At 40.9% G+C, this 21,724-nt stretch overlaps 1 protein-coding gene and 1 non-coding gene across 2 annotated transcripts; both read left to right on the forward strand.

Moving 5' to 3' along the window:
* The first annotated feature begins 3,904 nt into the window (after nucleotides 1-3,904).
* LOC145405458 (aldehyde dehydrogenase family 16 member A1-like) lies at nucleotides 3,905-21,398 on the forward strand. The gene is made up of 15 exons (XM_080276804.1): nucleotides 3,905-4,009; nucleotides 5,412-5,540; nucleotides 5,923-6,023; nucleotides 8,407-8,585; nucleotides 8,880-9,197; nucleotides 9,840-9,937; nucleotides 11,120-11,317; nucleotides 11,745-11,869; nucleotides 12,740-12,848; nucleotides 13,865-13,964; nucleotides 14,569-14,696; nucleotides 14,962-15,110; nucleotides 17,215-17,653; nucleotides 19,964-20,070; nucleotides 20,642-21,398. Exons 1-15 carry the CDS (start codon nucleotides 3,905-3,907, stop codon nucleotides 20,832-20,834), a joined length of 2,478 nt encoding a protein of 825 aa, XP_080132930.1. The 3' UTR covers nucleotides 20,835-21,398.
* On the forward strand, nucleotides 4,698-4,816 carry LOC145405693 (5S ribosomal RNA). The gene has a single exon (XR_013898433.1). It is a non-coding gene; the product is annotated as a 5S ribosomal RNA (ribosomal RNA).
* Nucleotides 21,399-21,724: the final 326 nt, after the last annotated feature.

Consider the following 21,724-nt stretch of genomic DNA (forward strand, 5'->3'; position numbering starts at 1 on the left):
CAGTCTGTTTCTGCATATATCATGGTACAGTAGTATTTTCGTATATATTATTTTTATCTGTATGTTGATGTAGGGAAGATACACAGTAAATAACATATGGAGAATAATAAATAAGGCATGTAGCTGTAGATAGATATTTGCATTGTCATCTCTTATTGGTATGTTATTTTTGCATTCTTTATTAGTACAGGTATAGGAACAATATAAATAACATTCAGGAGAATAATAAGCTGTAGGATGCCTGATGGTTTAATGGTCAGAGTACCCCATTCAGGTTGATGGTTTTCCATAGGTGTGGCTCCCAAGAGGTGACAGGAATATTTTTTTTCCCCATGATGTTGTTGTTGAGTAATCATGGTCTGTCTGGCTGAGCAGACCCACTGACCACAGACAAGCAACCGCCCCTGAAGGGCTGTCTTATGCAATAAACCGATGTTCCAATGTAGGAGACAGCATCTTGTTCTGGCAAGGTGCGGGAAAAAATGTGGAGGATTGATTCTTGGGTGTAAACTTCATTTTATATCCCTCCTCCCAGTTAACTGGGACACTTTAATAGGCTCCACATCACCCTGTTATTTAGGTATATGGTTACCAACCAATGTCGGAAATGGTTTCCTGGGTTACAAGAGGGCCATTAGGCTTGTCACTTTGTATAGAGCCACCTGAAGGGGAGAGAAGAGTAATAAAAAGTGATAGGAAAGATGGGAAAAATAGGAAGAAAGGAGGGAGGGCACAGAAAAAGAATGATAAAGAGAAAAGAAGTAGACAGCACTACATCAAGTGAGTGGATGATGGTTGCCACCACCTACCACCTCTTTGACTATATAATGTCACCTAGGGAGGTGAGATGGTCATCTGTCCTTAAATGTGGACTATTAGTAGCCTAGCTTTGGACTCCTACACCTTATAGGGATACTATGGTATTGGCAGTCTCTCTCTCTCTCTCACAGTAAATACGCAAAATAAAGATTAGTTAAGGAAGATGTATTAGAGATCCACCTTAACCGAGAGAGTACAAGCCCTTAAGCAATTCCTCAAACTGTGTCTTAATATATGTAAGTCATATTGTTTATATGTCACCCACCACCACCACCACCACCACCACCACAATACAGTATTTTTGTTCTGGTTGTGTTGCCACGTACCCTCTGCAAGATGAGGAATATATAAATAGAGAAACCTAAGTGGTGGTTGTGTTTTATTAATATCCTGTTTTATATGGCCATGTAGTGGGAATGCAGAGTGAGAGATTGATTAGGAGAGTATGTTTGAGTGAGGTTGAAGGACAAAGAGAAAGGGGGAGACTGAGATTGAGGTGGTGCTGAGAAGCACTTGAATGAGATATTGATGAGGAGAGTACGTGAGTGAGGTGGAAGGGGAGATGGGAAGTAGAAACTGAGGATGAGGTGATGTGTATGAATGAGGGTGGTATGAGTTTGAGGAAGGGCAGTGTGATGGCAAAGATATCTGACTATTGATAGGCAGATAGCTATATTTTGTGTACAGGTATTTTATTCTGTACAACTGTATATTAATCCTATGCTTGAGAAATGAGTTATCTAAGAGGAGTGCGTGGAGATAAGTGGAGAGAGAATTTGGGATGTGTTGTATTGCTGATGTATATGATATGGAGTGTTATGAGGAGTACCCTGAGATTAGCCATAGGGAGTGAATGGAGGTGGGAGGTTGAATGAGTGTGAATCGGAGGGAGAGAGGCAGGAGCATTTACAGGTAAGGCTCGAAAGGCTAGATCCCCTACCCCTTTGCCCTGCAGGTTAAAAGTGTCCTCATAGACCAATGCTACCTTTTGTTTTTCCAATTGGGTCTTTTGTATAAATGGATGTACTCATGGTTTACTTAGATGCCCTGTTACATTGTTAAAATATTAAAAAGGACATGAAGACTTAGGATGATTTCTGTGAGGCTGTGTATAGTTAATGTTACAGTGTAGTGGCAGTTCCTTCAGTCTGTGCTGAGCATTAACAAATCCAGTGCAGCCAGACTAAAGAGGTGTACCAACCATATTAAAAGTGTATATTTAACTACCAGTACCACCTTCCACCCATTTTCCATGCTTCAGGCAACAGTATAATGTCACTGTGATAACCCTATGCAGCTAAACACTATCGCTTTCTCTTATCAATGTCATATCTGCGAATGTGTTGTTTTATAGGTAAAAAAGAATTTGTTTGTATTTCAGGAGGCCTAGCATTGGAAAGAAAAATGTCATTGTGGCATCTTCATCAGGTAGCTTGTATAGCAACTGGCAAGGGGTGTGGTGCCTCACCCGCTCCCCCTTTCTTTTTAAACTAGAGTCCCTGCCCCCCATATTCTCTGTGTACCACTGGAGAAAGGAGGAAAGGGAGACTGAGACTGTGGTGGAGAGATAAAACTGAGGGTGATGTGAGTTGGAGACAAGGCAGTTTGATGGTGGAGAACAGAGCATTGAGCATACAATCTCCTTGTGACCACCCCCTCAGGGTTTAAGGTGTCTGGCTGTCAGACAATGTCATTCAGCTCGGAGAAACATTATGCCATACAGGTAAAAAAATACTTTGTGTACCATTGTGGCAGAGAATTAAAAGTTTTGTAGATGTCTTGGTGGTCTGGTGGTGGAGGTCTCTGCTTGAAAATGGCTGTGGGTTACCCGGTAACCTCTTGAGCATGATTATTTTACACAGCTTTTCCTAACTCACTGGCTGCAAGTGACCCGTTTGGTTAGTTCGCATTGGCTCAATTGAGGGCCATTCCCTTACACCCAGTTTATGATATTTCAAGTCCTTCTGGTTCCCCTAACATGGAACATAGTAAGAGGACACAGTGGCTTCCCACAGGACAAAGATACAGGCCTACTGAATTTGGCTCCCCCTCTCCCCCCCACACATTGGGAACAACTTTGTGGGCTTCACAGTCCTTTCGTTCCTTCTTGGCATTAGCAAAAATAATAAGTACATTAAAGCTTAGCCCCACTTGTTGTGGGATTTGATTACAGTTATTCAAGTTTCTGCTCATGGGGCTGATCAATCTCATGCATTGATTCAGCTTGCAAGATTGAAAACATGTTACCAACTGGACTATAGTCCCAACTCTCCACCCTTTCTTTCATACAGCTTGGTTAAAAGCTACTGCATTTTCTTCACAGCATCCCCATGCTCAGAAAATAAAGCAAATCAATCGGTGGTTCAGCTTTTGGAAATGACTTTGTATTGTCCTGTAGTTAAGTAGACGTGATGTAGTGGATTGAAAAACCATCATTCTGAATTATCAGTATCAGCAAATGCAATAACTCATATTTTAGAAAAAGCAATAATCATGTTTTTCATTGAACTGTATATTACATGGGTCAGTTTATAAGGACGAGTTCATTGTAGTAATTTGAATTCAGCTCTCAGCTGAATGGAGAACTGAATAATTTTGATACTTTTATGTACAGTATCGGTTATATATGACAGACCTGCGTAGCAGTGCATTCAGGTAATGATTAGTTTAAGATAATGATATTATCATTACAGTGTTGCGGCTCCTGCAATATGATTTAGTCTATAGTTGCCAAATTCAAAGATCCAGGCGTTTAGAGCTATCTTTAAGAGAACCTCGAGATACAACAGTGAAGAGAAAAAATTACATATCCCAATCATCCCGATGTCATTAGTCGAACGGTGTTGCAAATGTAGCTTCGTGAGATTAGTTATTCGTCTCGGCGTACTTTTAAACGTGCGGCGGCAAGAAATTTAGCTATATTCTATAAATTTTGCGCAGATTTAGCGATACTTTAGAAATGTAAAGGCTTCTAAGTTATTTCTTGAGCTACGTTAAGCGTCCGTTTAGTGTTTCGATCAAGATTGTTGATATAATATTTGTTGAGGTAGATTGGCAACTCTGAACGTGCAGTAATCAGATGACAATGGCCGGGGTGGTGGATGCTAAAGCAACGGGAAACTCTATTGTGGCGAAAATATTCGAGACTATGGAGTATGGCCCCGCACCGGAGGACGATAAAGTGGCTCAGGTATATTGTGCATTGTTCTGTAGGTAAATCGAATTGCGAGAATGGTAAAAGGAAGTAAAGTAAGGTCACTCGGGAGATGCTTGACCACTGATTACCGTAGTTTTTACGTAACAAGGTAGATATAGTTCGTTCATCTTTACCTAGCGATGATTTTCGTTCTTTTGCAGCTTGTTTCTCGTACTGTAGCGCTGGCAAAATAAAACCGTACTACGGCTATACATCCTTCCTATCCAGAGCACTGCTTGATTAACGAGTGTTTATCTCATGGTACCGGTACTATCCATCACTGATAATGGACATACCGGTAGCACTTTTTCTGATGGCTGTTATGTGATCAATTTGATTTTGACGCACATTTCTTGTGGAAATGTGTCATTCCCCCTCCCCCCCAAAAAAAAAGGGGGTGGGGGCAGATCTCCCCTCCACAGTACCGTATTAACTATCCAAACTGCCACTGAAGCCTAACCTTGGAAACTACATACCTTAGGTTAGGCTTTGTTCCCATTTAAGTACTATAGTTTGTTTATAAAATTACAATTTCTGGTAAATTTTTAGAAGTAACCAACATTTTCTTTTATTATGGTATTATTTTTATGGTTTCCAGTGCAAAATAATGTGTTTTAATTAATTTTGACCATCATTTTTCGGGGGAAACCCCCATTTGGAATTTTGAGGAAGATTTCCGAAAGCCAACAGCCGTACCACGTTGAGTACACCGCTTCCCGTTCGATCAGCGAAGTTAAGCAACGTTGGGTCTGGTTAGTACTTGGATTGGTGACCGCCTGGGAACACCAGATGCTGTTGGCATAACGTTCTCCCTACGTGTCAAGTGGGGTTGGTGGAGGATTAGTGTCCCTCCCTGTAAAACAATTAACTCTAAGCCTTGGCCACCCTGTTTGGGATACATGGCGTCTGGCAATGAATGAATGAATGAGTGAAATTTCCGAAAGCAGGTTTATCCCCCAAAATCAAGATCAAAATTAATTAAAAACACACTATTTTTTATTATACCAACATAACCCAACCCAACCTAACCTATCCTAACCCAACCTAGTGCCTGACATTGACCGAGTGCACACATCTGCACCAGACAATATGGCATGACAGTCATCCGGTACTAAGTGATAGCCTAACCTAAGCCACTAAATGACTACCTCTACAAAATTCGCCCCCCTAACTCAAACTAGTCATAAAAGGTAAGTCTTAGTGAGAATAGTTCAGGAACATAATGTAATGAAAATCGGTAACGTTGGTTACTTCTAAAGTTATACCCAATTTCAAAAATAGCTACGTTAATTTCTGCAAATTTAAGCCCTTTTATATAAAAGGAAAATATACAATATTAAAGGAATGAGAGTTATCCCAGACTTTTTCCAATTTTCTGTCAACTAATTCCATGCAGGCATGGCTAGATGACCACAAGCGTAAGTTTGGCCATTTCATCAACAACCAGTGGGTGCATCCCAAGGACCGAAAGACTTATGAAACCCGTGATCCGTGTAAGGATCGTGTCCTGGCTTCGACAGTGCAGGTAATATCCAAGTTAAAGTTTGATTTGTCAAGACATCATAGAAAATGGATTTGATATAAAATGGAACTAAGGAAAAATATCATAACCATTGATTCTGTACATACCATCCTCTTGTAAGCTTAAACAGTTATAATTTAAAATGCCTTGGTGAAACATACCACTGAGAAATTCTCTCTACATACCTCCCTCTTGTATGCTTAAACAGTTGTAATTTAGCATTGGGAAACAACTCTGTTGAAGAAACTTAGTGAAACACACGTTAAAGTGTGAAGCACGATCAGATATTAGATGTAATGTTTATAGTAGAGATTACCTGTATGTAAAGTGGAATTTAGTGTAAAATGAATCTACGTGGCACTTAAAAAGATTACTATGTGTACAGGGCACACAGGAGGATGTAAATGAGGCAGTGGCAGCAGCAAGGAAGGCTTATGAGTCCTGGAGCAAACTCTCTGGTCATGCCAGGGCACGCCATCTTTATAGGTAATGTAGCAAAAAGTACAGCATTGGTGGTGTGACAACAAACGAAATCAGCGGTCATCTACCAAATCGACACCATTAATAAGTACTGTATTATAGTTATTATCACCGCACAGATTCATACGGTACATACCTAATAATTTGAAATCTGGTGAAAAAATTGTGCTGAATTTAACTACTGTAATAAAAAATTAGGATTCAGAGTGAAAATTTGCTAAAGTCGTGGGTAGGGGTGTATCACTACCAGTAATGGGAAGGTGTGCTTGTTTCCCCGTAGGATTAGTTGATTTCAGGACTTGTACGGAGTTTGAATGTTTATATCTGTACTAGATTTGCATGCTCTTCAAAACTATGTAAGCCACTTGCTACAGAAAATATATACACCTGTATAGTACTTAAAAAAGAAGAAAAATGTATTTAAGGGTATGCGGCTGGACCATGTACAGTATCCAGCTCAGGGAAGATGGACGCCCCTGCCCTGCATAGTCCCGGGTCACCCTTTGGCAAGGTGTAGCACCCGTTAGATCTTCAAAGAGGTAGTAGGTGGATGGTTACAGTCATCCCAGGAGGTACTACCATGGGAGTGATAGGGCCAAGGCCTGGTAGCTGGTCATGCCAAACACTCCCAGCAGGGGAGCTCGACCACATTTACCAAGTAGTCAGATTTCCAATACACAACTCTTGGGAGCTATGCTTCCTCTTTCTTCCTTGCAACTTGTCATGTGGTAGGACCCTGTTCTGGTTCTAGCAATGTACAGTTTGCCATAGGAAGGTGGCTGCTTGCTTGTGGTCAATAGATCTGCTCACCCAGACAGACCAGGGTAGGGCAGCAGCAACAACTGCCAGTACTGTATCTGTCTTTGTGTCATCTGTCTATCATTAAGTGCTTTAATCCTGGATGCATCCTTGGCACTTCTCCCCCTCTCCTTCTCCATCTTACTCACCTACATTTACCTAATCAATCCCTCATTTTCTGTTTTCTCCATTTGGTCAGACCATCTCAGGGTAACTCAGTGTTTTCCAATGCATTCATATTAACACTCCAATTCTCTTTTGCATCCTCACATATGTGTCTGTCTGTCTTTCCATGCAACTAAAACACATTCTACTTCCATTCATTAGTACCACTAGAGGTGTTTTTTATTTTGCTGTAGAGGGAATGCAGCATGTTATAGCCATTATGTCAGTTGGTTGACCTGATGATTTTTGTGTGTTGGAGCAGAGTTAGTTATTTTAATATAGCCCTTAAAATTTATCAGTATTTTGCCTCATAGTTTATCAGTTACCATACTCACATTATTAAGCCAGTTCCTTTATTGTGCTTCTTGTGTTTCTCTAGGTTCTTTTTTGTTCCCTGTCCCAAAGTTTGAAATTTCATAGACATATCTCCATCCATCCATCCCTGTCCCAAAGTTTGAAATTTCATAGACATATCTCCATCCATCCATCCCTGTCCCAAAGTTTGAAATTTCGTAGACATATCTCCATCCATCCATCCCTGTCCCAAAGTTTGAAATTTCGTAGACATATCTCCATCCATCCATCCCTGTCCCAAAGTTTGAAATTTCGTAGACATATCTCCATCCATCCATCCCTGTCCCAAAGTTTGAAATTTCTTAGACATATCTCCATCCATCCATCCATCCATCAGCCAATCCTATGTTGTCCCATGAGGAGCATAGGAGCCCGGGCTAGGCAAGTTGGTCCTAACATTTAAGATGAGAGTGACCAGCCTCACTCATCATTGAGTGGCATAGTGTGAGCAATAAACCCCAACCTTCCCTTGGATATAAACTTACACCGGTTCAATCCGATTGCAGCGCCATAATTACTCACTAACCACTAGGCACCATAATTTGGTTTTATGGTTACCACCCAGCATAGTAAATGGTTTCCTGGAGTCCAGGAAACCATTTGGCTTGTCACTCAGTGTAGAGTCACCCATGGGCAGAAGGAAGAGGAGAGAATGAAGGAAACAAAGACAGAAGAGAGAGTGTAAAGTCACCTGTAGGCATAAGGATGAGGAAAGAATGAAGGAAAGAAAGACAGAAGAGGAAGGATGGAAGTGAGGAAAGGGCAGATACCCAAAGCAGCACTACATCAGGTGAGTGGATGGTGAGCACCCCCACCTACCACAAGGACCTTAGTGGTTGTTTGACAACATTGAGCTTCACAGATATGGGGAATGATGTGAGATGAAAGTGTTAGTTGCTGTTGAAAAACAAAAATATCCTCTTATATAAGCACTCTCTTAAGTTAGCTTCTTGTTTTACACACACACTTTTATTTTTCTGTTCTCACAAATTTAGGATTCGTTAATCGTGCACATATAAAACCTGTCTTGCCCAGCCTGTTAAGTATTAATTATACCATCGCTGTCAAACAGTTTGGCACGACACATCCAGAAGCACTCTAGGCTTTTGGCTGTCATTGAATCTCTTGACAATGGGAAGACAGTTCGTGAGACTCGTGACTGTGATGTTCCCCTGGTGGCACGTCATCTATACTACCATGCAGGATGGGCGCAACTCATGGATGACGAGTTGCATCAGTGGAAGTCCATTGGTAAGCTGATTGATGTACTGTATTATTAAAACTGAGTGTGGAAAGGTGTAGACAAGCCCCCAGATTTTCTTACATGCAACTTAATGGTCGTTTGGTTAAAATGTACCATTCAGAGTGACAGACATACTGTATATTTGTGTTTGATCATGAAGAAGCAGTTTTTTTTCCTTTTTTTTCTTAAATTCACAAATTGCAATCAAGAGTAGTAGGCTGGCCCTTATCTGTATAAATCGTGTATTAAGGTTTTCTGTGCTGTTCTGTATAAGCAGAAATGTTATATCATGTATGCCTCAGGTGTTGTGGGAGCCATAGTGCCGTGGAACTTCCCAGTAATGCTCTTGGCATGGAAGGTGTGTCCAGCACTGGCCATGGGCAACACTGTCGTACTTAAACCAGCAACATCGACTAGGCTATCAGCACTTCTCTTTGCTGAGATATGTGCTGAGGCAGGGTTGCCAGCAGGTGTGTTCAATGTAGTGACTGGGAGTGGGTCGATGGGTATGTTGCTGGCCACACACCCATCTGTGGATAAGGTGGCTTTCACTGGTTCGACTGAGGTGGGACAGATACTTCGCAAGGCCACGGCAGGAACTGGCAAGAAATTGTCATTAGGTGGGTGTTTGTTTACTGTGCATTTTTCAAACTAAATGATTCCTAACCCGCATCAGTCTGGATGATTACCAGGTTTAGTCAGACTGGTGGGTTGATTGTACAGTGTACATGTATTAGAGCAATGTGCATTCCTTGTTTTAACTTGACAGTCATTGGATAGACTCTCCCCCCCCCCCCAGCTACATGTGGATGGGGACTTGAACAGTGAGTGTGTGCAGCCCGTTTCATTGGGCTTGCTGTTGGTTAGTTATCACACTGCCATTGTTTTCCTTTTCCTTGCTTTCTTGACCTATTCCACCCTACTTGCAGGCGGAGAAAAAAAAGAGGCAAGATGGTAATGATGATGCTCATGCTTAGGGTTCTTTTGTTTGTTGGTGTTCTGTTTGAAAATATGACAATTTTTTTTCCTTATGACTGGTACCCTGAATTAATAGAAACTGGCAGATCAGCTTTAAAGGTGGTATTGAAACTTGAATATGCAGTTTTTCTTTGAATGTCTGTGGACTTATAAGCAAAATTGAATGTCAAATGAAAAGTGACACAGAATGAAGACTTACTGATCTGGATTTGAACATTTGTGAGTTGACTCTTCCTTTGTTTATTTCCAATTCCTCACAATCGGGTCTGTGGCGAGATGTGTAGAGCTTGGAGGGAAGAGTCCAGTGATTGTGTTTGACTCAGCAGACCTGGACTCTGCAGTGGAGGGGGTGGTTGATGCCATCTGGTTTAACCAAGGACAGGCAAGTAATTTGCTCTCTCTCTCTCTCTCTCTCCCTCTCTCTCTCTCTCTCTCTCTCTCTCTCTCTCTCCCTCTCTCTCTCTCTCTCTCTCTCTCTCTCTCTCTCTCTCTCTTCTCAATCTTCATAGGTGCTGGAGAGAGATGTAGTCTCACAGTGGCATGGATAGTATATCACCAGTGGCTCTGCTATCTAGTTGTACGAACGTATCCTGCCTGCCACTGTGTACCCTGAATGGAGGATTAGGGACTATCTGAAGTGGGCAGTTTCAGCCTGCAGTCAGTGGAGTTCACTTCCTGATGAGCCAGACGTTGCATCTACTTCATAACCAGTATTAGTAATTTTGCTTTGTTATTGCCTACATTTTCAATATACTGTACCTGTATTTTCATTTTTAATTAGCAGACCAGCTTTGTAGGTACAAGTGGAGATTTAATGTTCAGTTTTTATAAATTTATATTTGCCTGTATAGCAGACAAAACAATCTCTGTATCTATCTATTGCCAGACGCCTCAATCCCGTTCGGGGTGGCCACAAACAGATCGCCTCCACATCGCCCTGCCCCCTGCAATTTCACTGCCCCGCTCCCAACTCACACCCCCATCTCTCATATACCTCTCCACCCCATCCCTCCATCTCATCCTCGGCCTCCCCCTCCCTCCTCCCCCCTCCACCTCACTCACAGACACTCTCTTCATCAGTCTTTCACCCTCCATCCTCTTCACATGGCCAAACCACCTCAGTGTATTCCTCCTAACGCTTCCTATCACATCCACATCCACACCACAACGCTCCTTTATATCCTCATTTGTCAGCCTGTCTCTCCATGTGACTCCACAGGCTCCTCTTAACAAAAATAATTAATATAATAAATAATAAAAATACTTAATATATGAAAATTATAAGGACTTAGTTGCTTGACCATTCAGCAAGCATGTGTATTATTTAGTAGGTGTTGTCCCTCTTTTGTGCTGTCGCTTTCCATGTTTTCTAGATGCTGCCACATCCCATGTTTAGGTGGGATTAATAGGTCAGGATGATGATGATGAAAATGAGTATGGTGTGGGTGATAGTGTAATTACTGTATGATGATAATAATAATGGTGGTTTTGTTGGTGGTAAGGTATGGTAATGATGATGGTAATGATGGTGATAATAATGATGATAATGTGTCTGGTTATTCAGGTGTGTTCAGCTGGCTCTCGTCTACTAGTGCAGCAGTCAGTATTCTCACAGTTCATTGATAAGGTCAAACATCGCATGGCCAGCCTGCGTCTGGGTTCGTCCTTGGACAAGGTGGTGGACATGGGAGCTGTCATAGATCAGACACAGCGTAGATCCATAGCAGAATATGTGGACCAGGCACGGAAGGAGGGGGCACAGGTTTGTATTGATGGTTTTAGCTCCTTCAACCCAAGGACTGGTATATCAGAGATATTGGGCCATTAACAGGAAGATTGAGGATGACATGGTACGAGGTGGTGATTGCTGACTTTCAATCTAGAGGTACTATTAGAGTGCTGGCACAAAACAGCAAGGTGGAGGAGTGACATGAGATGAACCTATGTGACCCTTGTTGCTTAGAAATTAGACATGAAACTGAAAATAAAAAAATAATTATGCATGTGCTACTGTCAGATGATTTTATAAAATTTAGGGGAACTGTGTTGTGGAGAAATTAGTAAGGCTATGTTTAACCCATCCTGTCTGAAATTTTTTGCTCTAGATTTTAAAATAATCTGTCAGTAGCAGAAGTAACGAGACGTGGCACTGAAGGAGTTAACAAGGCTATACCATAATAATGTTACAGGTGCACCAGATAGAGGCCCCCCCTGGCTGCTATTACCCTCCAACTCTGATCACTGGTGTCTCCACCACCTCACGCTGTGTCATCGAGGAGATATTTGGCCCTGTCCTGGTGGCCATGCCCTTCAGGTTAGCCACACATTAGGAATTGTTTTCTTTCTCATTAAAGGTTGAGTCCTTTAATACACATATATGTGAGTTTAGGTGCTGCAACCAAGTTGAGCCTGTAAGGGTTGATATCTTAGGGGTGATTGGAATTTATTGCTCACATATGTCATTCAGGGGCAAGTGAGGCTTGTCACCAATGCCTTAAAATTAATGACAGAAATTTGAAACAAATTGAGCGTGGAGGAAAAAAAAAAAAAATAAATAAATCTGTGGCTGAGTGGGTTAGAGTGCTCTGACCGAAGGGTCGGAGGTTCAAGTCCACTCAAGGGTCATTAGTAGACATCAGGAAGGGCATCCGGTCCTAAAGTGCTGCATGCTTCAAAACCTAAGTCCTCTACCCAAGGGCAACGCCTTAGCCCTTGTCGACAAAAGGGGACACTTAAAAAAAAAAAAAAAAAAAAAAAAAAATGGATGCAGCCAATTCAAATAGCTACCAGGCAGTATAATATCACCGAAGGGCCACTGAGGTCGTATGACAGTGTTTATATGTAAATAATCAAAATTGGTGGTTGACTGAAAGGTTGTTACCTAGAGTGAAGGGGTTTGTGAATTTTATTACATTGTTCTTGCATTTGTTTCTGCTTCTCATATCCTTTCATTTTCATTTTTTATAGATTCTTTGTCACCCTTCATTGTCAGGTTGCTATAAATTCCTCATTTTTACTATATTTACACTTACAGATTCCTTTTCTTTCTCTTGTTACAGTTTTTGTAAAATCTTCTTTGTCAACTTTCATTTTTTTAAATTTTGTACTTGCATTAATGGATGACATGAACAAATTCTTTGTTTCTATTCTCGTAGCCAACTCGGTCTGTGCTCTGTCTTTGTAGGACAGCGAAAGAGGCTATTGCCCTGGCCAACAACACCATCTATGGCCTGGGAGCATCCATCTTCACTGAGCAGATGACACTGGCAATAGAAGTGGCCAAGATGATCAAGGTACAGTTCTGTACATGTGTTGTGGCTAATTCAAAGTAGTGATGGTGTGTTGGTGCAGTGCCAGGAACTAAATTCAGTAGTACAAGTATAACCATGGCATAAATCTCTGTTTGCATAATGTTAACCGTCATTTATTTTCAAATGTACACTCAAACCTCGATTTAAGGGACTAAATGGGGAATCAGCTTATCCCTTACTTGAAAATGTCCATTGTTTTACCACATATAACTACGATGTTATAATGAAATGCAATTATTGTTTCACTTATTTATATGATTATGAATATTATTTTACGGGTACTGTATAAAGAAACATTAATGTGTATAACCTAGACATTATGTATCATTTTTTAATGCTCTTGTCCGTTTGTCAGGTAGAACATGGAGTCCCTTAAATCCGAAATCCCTTAAATGGAGGTCCCTTAAATCGAGGTCTGAGTGTACATCCAAATTGTTTATTGTCTCAACTCAGTTTGCACTGTTTCCAAATTTTGCATTGTCTCAACTTGGTTTGCTTTACTTCCAAATTTTTGATTGTCTCAGTTTTGCTTGCATTACTTCAGTGGTAAGCTCCAGGTAAGTTTAGTGGTGAATAATTCATAGAGTTTAATATGTCATGCAGTGTGGATACTGTGTTTCAGACAGTAGTAGTAAAAAATAGTTTATCCTACCCTGTCCTGATATTTTTAAAAGTTGTACTGCACTAGTATCATATGCTGAGTTTCTCTTTTCTTTCTCCAGTTTCACATTTTGACACCATCAGTCTTTAATAGTACATCATGCCATTTATTTATTATTCATTCATATCTTTTATGTATTAATTGTTAAAATCTCCATGGCTTCTTTGATCATATTTGTTTTGTTTTATCCTCTTTTCACCATATTCTATTCCTCACTAATCGGTATTTGTATATTTGAAAATAAGGGTGATTTCTGTCAGGATGATTAATGTTTCTCTGTATTGTATTGATGTTACTGAGTGCCTTTGATTAGTTATTGCTTCTCATGTAATTCTAGGCTGGTGCTGTGTGGATCAACTGCCATAACATGTTTGATGCAGCAGCTGGGTTTGGTGGGTACAAGCAGAGTGGTTATGGCAGGGATGGCGGCAAGGAGGGTGAGCACAGCATTACTGTACTTATGTTACCTCTGGGTTTGTACTAATGTACAAGTGCGTCTGTAAAGAAAAATATAATAAATAGTGAGTGAGTGAATTTGTGGCCCATGCAATTGATTAGTTCCATCTTTATTGTTTTGCTTTGTCCATAGGTGGGAAAAAAAGAGGCTGGGATGGTGATGATTAATTTGTTTTTTATGGAGCTGTATATTGAATCTTTAAGATATACTGTCATTTTGCTAATTTACCTGTGTCTTACTATATTATCTTTGTCTTACTAGAAGCTGTTGCAGTGCCCCCTGGTCATAATGTACAATGTTTGGATAAGTAGTTTGATTATTGTTTTTGTGTTGGGCATAGCATGAGGTGAAAAAATGGGTTGCGTTAATAAGCCATGCAGTGAGTAGAATGAGAAATAATTTAGAGAAGATATATAAAGGGAAATTAAGGTTGCCAAGGTGGTAATTTTCTATTTTATGTATTGGGTATATTTTTAAAATCAGAAGTCATTGCAGATATGCTGATATGTGTTTACTGTGTTCTTTCTGAAAAGGCTTGGTATCTGAGGACCTACTTGGTGACAAATTTCTTGCATGTATTTCAGGTTTGTATGAATATGTGAAGCCAGTGTGGGAGGGTAAGCTGAGTGTCACGGCCCCAGATGTTGACATCAAGAAATTTGGAGCAGCGTACATGGCTGATGGACCCACACTTGACCCAGCCACACCACAGGTATATTTGTGAGCAATAAGAACTTTTTTTTTTCCCCCCATAATTTTGACTCTACATATTTTGACAAGTGTGTTGGCCTTCAGAGATGGTTTCAGTAAGCTTCAAAAGTCATCACACACTCTTTATGTATTTAAAAAGCATGGTGGCCCCCAAAGACAGTAACAGTAAGGTTCACAGGTCATCACTCATTCTCTCATTAGCTTTTCATACCTCTCTGAAACATTTTGACTTCTAGCAGTTATAGCCCTGTGGATAAAACTTACAGATAGTGAGTGGTGAGGGTGCACTACCCAGAGTTGATCGCACCTATAAGCTGTATTATGGTGGCGCCCAGAAACGCCCTGATGGCAACTACTGTCGTGTGGTGAAGGATGCAAAAGGCAAGGCATTCGCACTGGTGGGGGAGAGCAACAGGTGAGGCTTGCATAGGTTAATTTGTAATAAATGGGTAAATATCTGGAATGAAACCATAAATGTTTCATTTATAACTGTAACTGGTTCATAGAGTTTCAGTTGAAATAGTGCTTGTATCATAGTTCTTGAATTACTGTTAGTCTGGTAGTAATTCTAGCACTGAAAGGTAGCATCACTGGGTGTTTTTGTTTTCTTTTTGTGTTATATAAATGTATAGTTGACAGTATTTTAATGAATGCAGTGTGTTTTACCACTTGTGCTTCTCACTTTGCTCTGCTGGCTAATATTGATAAGCTAAGAGTCTGACGTTATGCTGTACCCACAGATGAATTACTTTGGTATGTTGTGCCTGAACAAAGAGCTAGAAATATGTCCTATGTGTGAAGTTGGCCCATTGTAGTAGTAGGCAAATTTTTCCATTGTTCGTTTGTTTTTGAAGGCTCCAACATGCTTGCATGCATTGGCCTTGGTCGCCTAATGGCAGCTTTCCATGCTGCTCGATCTCTGGCAGCTTTCCTATTCAGTCCCCTACCCTTCAGGTCACACTCAGTTACCACGTCCTAGGTCTTTTTCGGTCTACCTCTCGTAATCCTACCCATAACATTAACTCTTCTCACTTTCTGCACCCAGTTATCATCCCCCATCATCTCCACATGCCCAAACCATGTCAGTCTACCTTTCCTCATCACAACACCAATACACTCCAGCTCTATCCCACCCCTCAAGTCTCCCATCATAAACCTAGCGCCCCCAGGCCTCACACTCAGGGACGCACTGCACATTCACCTAAGCATTGTTATTTCTGTACGTTTAAGCCTGCAAATATCCTCTTCCTTTACTTCCCAGGTCTATACAGCATTACACTCCTAACACATGCTGCACACAGAGATCCCTTAGCATGCAGGGAGAGCCCTCTCAATGTCAGGAGAGGCAATAGCTCCCTGAACTTCTTCCAACCACTCCACACTCTAGCCTCAGAGCTAGCTCCAGCCCCACCTCCAGCACATAACATGTCTCCCAGATAACAGAATTCTTCCACACACTCAAGAGACTCACCAGGAAGTTCAATCCTTTCACGCCTGACAATCTCCACCTGCTCTCCCCGACACACTGCACCCATGAAATCAGAATTGTCTTGCAGTCTACATCTAATACCATAGCATCTCTTCTGCACCCACTTATCACAGACACTGCACAAGATGGAATTACTTCCCATGCCCTTGTGGCAAATCACACATGGCCACTCTCCCTCTTCTTTGACGGTACTGCCACCAGCCCTAGATACCATTACTTTCATTTTATTTGCATTTACACTCAAGCCCTTGTGCCCCACACCATCTCTCTGCTTCCAACATCTTTCCTCCGTTTCCTTTTCATTCATTGCGATCAACACCAAATCATCAGCATACATATCTCCCATGGGAGTCCATTTCCGAAGTCATGCGAGACTTATCACAAACAGAGGTTTACCCACTTTTATCCATCCTTCCATGTTATAATGAAACTGAGCCAATAGGGGGATGGGACAGTGATGTGTCTGATAGTTCAGTATAGCCGATATTTGTTAGGGTCGGCTACATTGAACCCAGGTTTGTTATACACTGAATATTGTTCAATGGATACCTATTGGAATTGTGTGTTCACAGTTGTATTTCAGTTTTGCAGTTGTTTATGCTGTGTATCTTAACACTATACAGATAAATGTATTTATATTTTCAATTATTAATGAACAGTGGAGTGGAAAAAGCAACAAAAGTTGCTTACTCTGTACCGTTCATATGGTGTGATGTCTGTTTCCCCGCACTGTATTGACCCTTGGCTTGATATAGACAGTATACAGTATGTAATGAAGTTATTGGATAGGGTGAAGATGGTTGATATAGTGAAGTTTGGCTTAACGAGGTTTGATATAAGGGAGGGTTTACTTTACTCATTGCTTCCCCAGAAGCTAGAGAAGATTCTGCTTTCTCTTATTGTTATGTACTTCTTATTGCTATCACATAAAATTGTTACATGTAATGCTTTCCATTGTCAGAGCTGGCAGGAAAGTATGAGTGAATGTTTGATTGTGATATAATACAATATTGACCATTTACCTCTACAGGAAGGACGTACGCAATGCAGTGGAGGCAGCAGGCAAGGCTCAGCCAGGATGGGATCGACGCAGTGGTTTCAACCGTTCCCAGATCCTGTACTATTGGGCTGAGAACCTTGAGCAGCGAAGAGAAGAATTCATCACCCACGTAGCCTCAGCCATGGGATGGGAGGAAGATGAGGCAGGGAAGGAGGTGGATGGATCAGTAGAGCGGCTGTTCCACTGGGCAGCGCTGTGTGACAAGTACGGTGGGGTGGTGCAGGAGACGCAGCTGTATGGAACAGTGCTGCGGGTGCATGAGGCTGTGGGAGTCATTGGTATTGCCTGCCCTGATGAAAACCCCCTCTTGGCATTTGTGTCACTGGTGGGGGCTGCTGTGGCACGGGGAAGTGCTGCGGTGGTCGTACCCAGTGAGGCTCATCCCACCCTTGCCCTTGCACTGTACCAGGTGTGATATAATCCAAGCTTGCTGGATACAGAAAACCCTAGTTGTGTCACCCTTTTTTTATTTATTCACCATATTTTCGGGCATATAAAGTGCATGAGCGTATAAGGCGCACCCCAATTTTGGCAGGCCTAATCTGGAAACAATAAAAAAATGCAGCTAACCCCAGACCCCCTAGCTGAATGTCTCATGCTTTCGGCGCTCAACCCATTTACATATCGCTACATAACCATTCATGTGTTGGTTATAAAATTTACATGTATAGGAATCATGAAAATTTAGACTGACACTCTTTGGTAAGCTATCATGGTAGGCTAAGTTACAGTACTTACCTTAACACTACCAGATATCACCACTGACCTCCACCATCACCAGTATTGGCCATCATTAATAACTCGAACCACTATCAACCAACAACACTAAAATTATCAATCATCACCATTAATATTATCAGTCTCCACTGCCGACACTACCAACTACCACCCCTAATACAAAGCTATCATCACTGCTTAAGCAGTACGTGCCATCACCATGATCACTTGCAAATAGACATGGCGGCGCAAGTTGTGGCGTCATTAGAACTTACAGTAACGAAAAAATACTGCTGAATACTTAGTTTACTAAACTGTTACAGCGACTGAAATATGTTTGTTTAAATATCTATATTTTTTATTGTTACGGTATTTTTCCTCAAACTTATGAGAATTACAATACATCTTTTATTATAATGAACTGCCAGTTAACACAATCAGTACAGAACAATAAAGATCATATTTATAGTACAAATAGATATTTTATTTTATTTTTATTTTTATTTAACACCATAATAGGTACCCATAGCATTTGTATATTGTGCCAAATCTTACCGGTATTTTTTTGTTTCGGTAGTACAGATCACTGTCCTCTGATGAAAGCAAACAACAGTGCACAGCTGCTGTGGACGCAGGTTTGCTTATTATATACTGAATAACTATATTTGTAATTTATTATTATAATTACACATGTATAACTGTATTTAATTTTTAATATTTTGTTGCTAATCATTGTAAAGAAATTTGGGAAACACTTCTGTAAGGAAGGTGTTTGGAGTTTGTTTACGATACTGGTAGGCCTACCGCAGCACTGAAACTACCACTTGCCAGTAGCCCAAGCCTGACCTTGAGCATATATAAGGCTCAGGGTGATTTTCTGGGACATTTTTCTTTTTTGGAAAAGAAGCGCGTCTTTTATGCCCGAAAATATGGTATTTATTTTATTATTGTTATTACAATAATAATTACTATTATTATTATTATTATTATTATCATGGTGCTTGGTGGTTTAGTGGGGAGTTAAGTTGCTTCAATCGGATTGAGCCTGTGCAGGTTTCCATATCTAAGGGTTGGTTGGGGTTTATTGCTCATGCATTGCCACTCGGTGATGAGTGAGGCTGGTCACTCTTCTAATTGTCAGGACCAACTTGCCCAGCCCCAGGCTCCTACACTCCTCATGGGGCAACACAGGATTAGATGATGATTTTTTGTAAAGCTATGTGTGGAATGCTTTTAACCTGTAAGGTGTAGCCAGAATTACAGGGCTTGAATGGTGACTGAATGAAATTGTGGCTCATCCATGGACAAACTTTGGTTAATATCTAATTTTGTTAATTTTTTCTGGCTCTGGATCCTCCCTCACCCTATGGTGGGGTTCAAAAGGAGGTCTAGATGATTAAAAAAAAAAATTAAGTATTTGGCCATGTGAAGAAAATGGGGAGTGAGAGATTAACCGAGAGATTGTGAGTGAGGTGGAGGGGAAGGGGCAGACTGAGGATGAGATTGAGGGATGGGGTGGAGAGGTATATATGTGAGTGAAAGGGTGTGAGTGGGCAAGAACACAACCTGATGGTGTAGGACATTGAGGCATTTTGTGGACACCTCAGTTGGTAATAAGATGTCTGGCAGTAAATAGATTGATAGAAGTTCACATACCTGCCCTTGCTTTGTCAGGTCTGTTGTTAAACGAGTTCGCTTTCTGTTTGTACTAGATAATTTTATAAAATTATTTTTCATGTATCCAGGGATTTGATGTTCTGTATTATAAGTCCACTTTATATGGCAGGGATGTATTCCAGAATATCAGAGTTTTTCCATACAATTGGTACTCTTACTGAAGAAGCTGGTAAGTCAACTTTAATGAAAACAGCGGAACTCTCACAGACAGTTTTGCTGTGAATATCTTGAGTGAAGGAGTAAGTAAAGAATAAGTGTTAATTCATCAACAATTTAGCAGTGAACTAACTGTAAACAAGGACCAGTTATATGTGTTGTATTGCAGGTATTGGAGACATCTGACTTGCCTGGTGGAGTGATAAACATTTTAACCGGCAACCGTGACCATATCACCAAGTACCTCACTGAGCACCAGGATGTCCAGGCCATGTGGTAAGCTCACAGTCACTGACACATTTATTTTGTCTACTTTTATTTTTTCTGCCCACATGCATATATTCCCGCCACATTCTTTGTCTTGCTTTTCGTTACTTGTACTGACTGATTTTTTATTTTTTTCCCCCCTTGATTTTTGAGACAGTGGTACATTCAGGCAACTTTGCACTGATGACAAGCCAAAAAGTTTCCTGTAATCTAGAAAACTGTCTTACATTGTGTGGTGACCATATAACCAACAGATAGATACTTGGTGGTCCAGTGAGTTGAGGCACTGTAGCTGGATGTGACATATGAAGTGCTTAAATCCAAGGGGAAGTTGAGGTATATGGTTAGTGGGTTACATAATTCCTCTTAGGGTGAGTTACTGGTTATTCTTGTCTTAAATGTCTGAGCTGAGTAGCCAGGCCCTGGACCTCTATGCTTATGGTGGGGCAAAAAAACAGGTTACTGTATTATTGATTTGACATGTAGAAATAAACTAATAAGGAAGGGGTGCTACTGAGTTTCCAGCTGATAAGAATATGGGTGTTAGCCATTGATGACAGTGTCTCATTTGCCTCTGCAGGTACTTTGGGTCACTGGCCGGATCAAAGTTCGTGGAACACACCTCAGCGGTCAACCTGAAACGCACATGGGTTAACTATGGTCAAGGGAGGAAATGGTCCCAGAAGGACCAGGGGGCTGGGCCAGAGTTTCTGTATCATGCTACTCAGGTTAAAAATGTTTGGCTGACTGCTGGAGATATCTTTGCAAATTAAGGAAGGAAGAAGAGGGAGGAAGGAAGGTGTGAAAACTTCTTTGCAAATTATGGAAGAGTTGAGGAGGAAGGAGGGAGGGAGGACTGGAGAATTGTAGCAAAAGAAGGAAGATTGATATGGAAGAAAGGCTGGAAGAGAAGGTTAAGGAGGGAAGACTGGAGACATTTTTGCAAAATAAGGAAGAGTGAAAAGAAAGGACTTGAGACATCTTAAAAAAAAAAAAAAAAAAAAAAAAAAAGTGGCAGCAAGACATGAAGAGTGGAGTAGAAGCAAGAAAGATTAGAAAGGAGAGAAGAAAAGAAGATGGGAGACTGGAATGTATTTAAGAAGAAAAGTGGATAGAGAAATAGCTGTAAGATGCAGCAACGGTCAAGATGGAAGTACCCAAGTTGTTGTGGCAGTCACGTCAGTGCTGTACCCTGTCCACTTTAACTTAGCGTATAATTACCATCTGTCCACCAGGAATGCTGAGCTGTAACAAATTGATAAATACGAGTATATGATGCTAGTCACAAAAAAGTGTTATGGAAAGGATGTGGAGCCATAATATTCATCCTCGGTGAAACAGAAGTTAACTGCAAAGGGACAAAAGTCCCATGTGAGTTAAGATGGACTACCTAAGTGCAGTAATATTCTAGACTGAGGAAGTGAGGGAAAGGAAGGATGGATAGAAGGCAGTGAGAAATGGAAGACAGGAAGGAAAAGAAGAGAAGCCAGGTATGAAAATGCCATTGTTATGCATGGATTTAGAGAATATGTGAAGGGTAAAGGAAGTTTAGCACTGTATTGCACCTGTAGTTAAAAATAGGATGATGGTTGGATGAAAGTTGCTTGCTAGGTACAGTAGCTAGACTGTTGCTCATTTTCCAGGATAGAGTATTGATAGAAGT

This window comes from Coenobita brevimanus, chromosome 67 (genome assembly GCF_032717465.1).
Source record: "Coenobita brevimanus isolate Jiangsu-jjx chromosome 67, ASM3271746v2, whole genome shotgun sequence".
NCBI classification, from domain to species: Eukaryota; Metazoa; Arthropoda; class Malacostraca; order Decapoda; family Coenobitidae; genus Coenobita; species Coenobita brevimanus.